Source organism: Musa acuminata, chromosome BXJ1-11, assembly GCF_036884655.1.
Source record: "Musa acuminata AAA Group cultivar baxijiao chromosome BXJ1-11, Cavendish_Baxijiao_AAA, whole genome shotgun sequence".
NCBI lineage: Eukaryota > Viridiplantae > Streptophyta > Magnoliopsida > Zingiberales > Musaceae > Musa > Musa acuminata.
In genome coordinates this window covers 11,568,101-11,574,194 of record NC_088337.1, presented here as the reverse complement: position 1 = coordinate 11,574,194, position 6,094 = coordinate 11,568,101, and the positions used below count along the sequence as shown (strand labels likewise).

Below are 6,094 nucleotides of genomic sequence, written 5' to 3'. Positions count from 1 at the left end.
TATCTTAAAACAACGATACTATAGGTGGTGGCAGACCAACGACACTATCGATTTTATCTTAAATGTCAACGTCCTAGTTATATTTTCGATGGTGACGGACAACGACACTTTAGGCGGTTGTTGTGGATGAGAAAAGAAGACAAATGGAGTGGAGGAAGAATATGACATAGATGTCGACACTTTACACGTTTGTGTCAATACCGATGTAGATGTAAAGCAGCCCTTTCGTCACTCTGCATCTACGTCGATGTCGACACAAATGTAGAGCATTAAAATTATCTTTCTACTCATCGTTTTTATGCTTTCGTAAGTAAAATCGAATAAATTAAGATAAATGAAACTATATATTTCATTTTTCATAACTATAAAGATTTCAATATAATTTTTTTAAACCTAAGAATGCTAACAAAGTTTGATCACTTGAGATAATATATAATTAGTTTTTGAAAAAATGACTTAAATTTTACAGAATTAACAAACCTATTTACACTTAAATAATATGCATTGAAAAGTGCACATAAAAATCTAAATATCTTATATAAAAATCTCACTTAAAAAAACATACTTTTTCACACATGATTGAAGCGGAGATGGCAATGGTCATGGCAATGATATAAGAAGAAGAGCTAATGATGGAATCAAGTCAGCAGACACATGTCAAATCAGGTGATATATCGTGTGAAGAATGTGTTAGATAAAACTTATATCTAGTCGAACACTCCAATGATACACAAATAATTTCCTCTTCTACATGTAGACTGGGTTAGCATCTGTTTGGCAGAAAAAAAAATGCACAGCCTTCTTCTTTGAAGGTCAAGTAGAATTATTTTGGCAATCTGAAGTCGTCCAATCTAGTCCAACAAATCCCATTCAATGATTCTGTACAAGATAGCCAATTCAAGCGTGAGCCACAGAAAGACATGATTATAAGAGCTTGGTTCTCTGACTTTCTTATTCCTGTTGATTTGAATCTTTCTGCAGTTACCTCAGTTTAGTTGGAAATGCTTCACAAAATAACACTGGTTCTTTGCAAAAGTGTGTTCCTCTAAATCTTCCTGCCAACAATGGTTAGTCTAATTTTTAAGATCCATCATCCTACATATCATTCATTAGCTAAAAACCTACTCCTGTCGAGCGAGGAAATTGGTACAATTAATCTCCTAAGATTCCTTTTTCTTTTCTTTTTGAATAACCTCATCCTGTACATATTTAGAACCCTTTGAGCCCTACTTAATCCATATTGGCCACCACAACTTACTGTACACAATCATTCCTAAACACAGACAATCAAACAAAGACTGCCAATTTAGTTCTAGATGAAAATAGAGGGACTTGATGGTTGAAGGCTGATAAGTTGGTTTCGACCTCACGATAGCAGCCAAATTCTTCAGATTGACATGAATAGGAGGGTGCCAGGGAAGTTCACAATCCTACTAAAAGATGTCAGATATTGATCTTAGGACAGTAATAACAGATGGTAGACAGAGACATGCCTTGCTTCAGATTGGGACTGCTGCACTTGTTTGATCACCGCAGAAGATTCCAGCGAGAGTCCGGTCTCTGCTGGCTACTCAGATTGAATACATGACAGATCACAGGCAAAAAAAAAAACAAAACAAAAAGGGATGACTGGCTGCTGAAGCAGAAAGGAAAAAAAGAAGAAAAGTTGAGCAACAAGGATTGAGGGATAAGGAGGAACCCTTGGCCAGAAAAGAAAATTACATTGGTGGACAGGAGGTCCTGTGAATAGGACTCTTTATGTCAAGAAACACAAAGACAAATCAAATCAAACTTTTCAACTACTTCAACGAACCGATTAGCAAATCCTAATCAATTAAGACCTTTTCCTAAAGGCCAGTGTCCAGATTCAGCAATATTGGAACATCTTTTATCCCAATTCCTCCCTCCTTTTCCAGTGTGCACAGCAAACTGCTGCTTGTTTCTTACCTATCAAAATTTTCTGAGAACTGACCAGGATTTGACTCGAAACAATTCCCACTCAAATAAGACATTTACCTAAACATCATGGTATTCAGATTCAACATGTTGGAACATCTTTTATTCCCTCCTTCGCCAGGGTGATCAACAGACTGCTCCTTGTTTCTTCACTAACAAAAATTTCCCACCAAACCCAAGTGACTAGAATTTGACACAAATCAAATCCTACTTTTACCTGAACATCATGTTCCAGATTCAACATAATGGAACAGCTTTTATTCCAATTACTCCCTCCATTTCCAGGTTCCACAATAAACTTCTGGTTGTTTCTTACCTGGCAAAAATTTTTCAAGCAACCTGAACTGACTAGAATTTGACTCAAATCAAATCTCATTCAAAATAAGACTTTTACCTAAACATCATGGTGTCCAGATTCAACATATTGGAACATCTTTTATTCAAATTTCTCTCTTCTTTTCCAGGGTGCACAGCAGGCTGCTGCTTGTTTCTTCTCTAACAAAAAATTTCCATGCAGCCCTATCTTGAGATTAAAAAATCAGTCCCAATACTTCGAGATATCAGATCTGTAGGTTGAATAATTGTGCTCGTAGATATGGGATAAATCCTCATGTTTACATCAATGACATGCATAAAATGACACCGAAAATATAAATGATTTAGAACTTTAGAAAAGGGATGGATGGAAATATTCAAACACTTAGAAAGCATGCTATGTCACTCCATTGCTAAGGGTGTTTTGATGGTTAACGAAAACCTAGGTACTTAGAGGAACAAACATAATAATCTAATATTGATTCCCTGTGAACAACACCTATAACAAGGAAAAAAGAACATTGATAAATTTTGATCTTTAAGATGCAAAAACTGTTTGCCAGATACCTCTCTACTTAAGCAGCCTTCTAAAAGAAACAAAGACAAAGAATAGGTGAGGATATGAACACATGCAAACTTGACAAAATTTCCTCTTCTATTAATGATAGCCAGCAATCAACCACTGCTATCATAACCCTCAAGTGCCTTGTCTGTTGAAATAATCATCTGGAACATGAGATTCTGAATCATGTCTCTGTTGGGTGCAGACATACAGTTGCAGTAATCTTTGGTTTGAAACTTATAATCAAATCATGTGCTTAAACTATAAGCAGGTTCCTTATTTGTCAGTTCCCAAAAGAGAAGTCAGTTCCTAGGGTCACAACAATCAACAAAATACACCTCACTGTAACTCATCAAAACTATTACTTTAACCTGATTAATTCATATTGACCCTAAAAACCCATTCAACCACATGCAGGCCAAGTTCATCAGCAATTAATGACAATCATGCATTAGATAGACCTCAACCTATAATGATTTTATTGGAACTTCTTATTATGCTGATATTACTTGACCACAATTTTATTTATACCGTAAGAAACACACCCTAAATTAAAGAAATTAAAGAACATAGCAGGTTAGTTAATAGGATCATCCTTCTTGTGGAGTACTCCTGTTGGCAAGTAAACCAGTAAAAATCATCTGCTAAGGTATCATCCATGTAGAATTCATCAGGAACTTTCGGCACCAAACATAATGTTGTAATATCATTGGGTAGAACGATATCTTGGTTCATAGCAGTACAATATCTTGAAGCAGTACATGTTTACAGTGAGATAACAAGTTCCACTAACAAGATTACAAAGTAACCAAAATAAATCAAGAGTTTCCTCTTGAATTGACATATATATAGGAGACATTTAACATGTATGTTAAAGCTGAGCAATATATTTATTTTAGCATACATGTTGCCTATTACATGTAAAAACTCAATTTCTGAACTGAAAGTAAAGCTTGTATTCAGAAAAGAAATGGAAAGGGTAAACAATGCCCAGATTCTACACAGAAAAGATATATGCAAAATATCTGATATCATCATAACAATCACAACCCAATTATGGATTTGATTTGGCTAACAAGAGCATCACAATTCAAGATTTTAAAAAAAATTATCATGCAAACATAATATTTTCAATAACCATGTAATTCTGAAATTTAGTGTACTCGGATGTCTGTCACCATGCAGTTAAGTAATACAGATATTTCAGATAAATCAAACATATAAACCATCATTCTACACTATTCAATCCCGAACAGTGTCCTGCATAGCCACCATATACCAGCAAAAGAGTAATAAAAAGATGTAAAAGAATGATTGCGTTGTATCCATGCAAGGAGAAATGAAACATCAGAGATTTCTAGGGCCCCTATGAGCCATGAGATGCACTATTAAACCACAGGAGATTTACGAGTAAAAAAGCATACTTTTAATTGACTATGAGAGTTTCTGACACATTGAAATGAACGATGGGCAAAATTACAGCACACACCACGAACAGATGGATCATGGTTATACTGGTATTAAGCACAGATATATTTCAGTTGCTAATAAAGCAAGCAAGCAAGCAATTTAAGAGACTATTTTGATTCAGTCAAGAAGAGGATCGAAAGCGAGAGAAAGGGGCAACTTTTCCTTGCCCGACTTCTATTCTGAGCGGCTGGCGAACCTCTCCACCTTAGCGTCGCTCAGATTGATCCCCACCATGGCCTCTCCCAGGCCGCAGCTCACCTCCGCCAGGATCTCTGGGTCGCTGTAATGGGTGACTGCCTGGACAATAGCCCTGGCCCTGCGCGCCGGATCACCGCTCTTGAAGATGCCGGAGCCGACGAACACGCCATCGCAGCCGAGCTGCATCATGAGGGCCGCGTCGGCGGGGGTGGCGACCCCACCGGCGGCGAAGTGGACGACAGGGAGCCTGCCGAGCTGCTTGGTCTGCATGACAAGGTCATAGGGGGCAGCGATGCGCTTGGCGAAGGTAAAGACCTCATCGTCGTCCATGTTGCGGAGGGCGCGGATGTCGCCCATGACGGAGCGGACGTGGCGGACGGCCTCGATGATGTTGCCGGTTCCGGCCTCACCCTTGGTGCGGATCATGGCGGCGCCCTCACGGATGCGGCGGAGGGCCTCGCCCAGGTCGCGGCAGCCGCACACGAATGGCACCCGGAAGTTGTGCTTGTTGATGTGGTTCTGCTCATCGGCCGGTGTGAGGACCTCGCTCTCGTCCACGTAGTCGACCCCGATGGCCTCCAGGATCTGCGCCTCCACGAAGTGGCCGATGCGGGCCTTGGCCATGACGGGGATCGTGACGGCGCGCTTGATCTCCTTGATGAGGCCAGGGTCGGACATGCGGGCGACGCCGCCTTGGGCGCGGATGTCCGCAGGGACACGCTCGAGCGCCATGACGGCACAGGCGCCCGCCTCCTCGGCAACGCGGGCCTGCTCGGGCGTGACCACGTCCATGATGACCCCGCCACGCAGCATCTGCGCCAGCCCCACCTTCACGGAGAAGGTGGACGACTTCTTCGGCTCCGTCAGGGCCGCGCCGTTGCCGTAGACCATCACGACGCCGCTGTCCGACATGCTCGACGAAATGCTCTCCTCTCCCTCTCCCTCTCCCTCTCCCTCTCTCTCTCTTCCGACGATAGTAACGGTGAACTAAACGTAGTCTGGAAGCTTCCCTTCTCTAATCTCGATGCCAATCTCAAGTGTAGAGAGACGAGAGTGGGCGGTGGGGGGTATTTGTACGCGGCGGAGTAAAGCATACAAACAGCGATCGGTCCTAAATGCGCCACGTGGTCACTTCACGGCTGTTCGATTTTTTCTTTTATTTTGAGAGGATAAAGGAATTCAAAGCTGCATACTGTGGCTTATTTTTAATGAAAAATCACATATAAAAAAAATAACTCTGTGAATCACACAATTTTATTAATTTTAGGAAAGGATAAAAGGAAAAAAATAATTCCTACCTCTTATTTTGGGTTGGCTATTCTAAGGCCACCAAAGTATTTGACTACCTTTTGACCACTATAAAATTTTATACTCTCATATCCTCACTCCATTAATTATCTTTTCCAAATATCAAAATTATATATATTTTTTAAACTACCAAGAAATATTAGATAAATGTTTGAGGCAAGTAAAGTTTTTAAGTTCAAGTATGTTGACTTATAATCTGATATAAATAAAAAGTTGAAATCAAGTGAATATACAATAAAAATTTTATTCGAATTTATAGCATAGTTAATTGTTATTTCTGCAAGG

The 6,094-nt window shown here is 40.1% G+C and overlaps 1 protein-coding gene across 1 annotated transcript; it reads right to left on the bottom strand.

The window, feature by feature from the left end:
• Positions 1-4,244: 4,244 nt before the first annotated feature.
• On the bottom strand, positions 4,245-5,532 carry LOC135597209 (probable pyridoxal 5'-phosphate synthase subunit PDX1). Its single transcript, XM_065089855.1, has one exon. It carries the CDS (start codon positions 5,411-5,413, stop codon positions 4,478-4,480), a length of 936 nt encoding a protein of 311 aa, XP_064945927.1. The 5' UTR covers positions 5,414-5,532; the 3' UTR covers positions 4,245-4,477.
• Between the last annotated feature and the right edge of the window lie 562 nt (positions 5,533-6,094).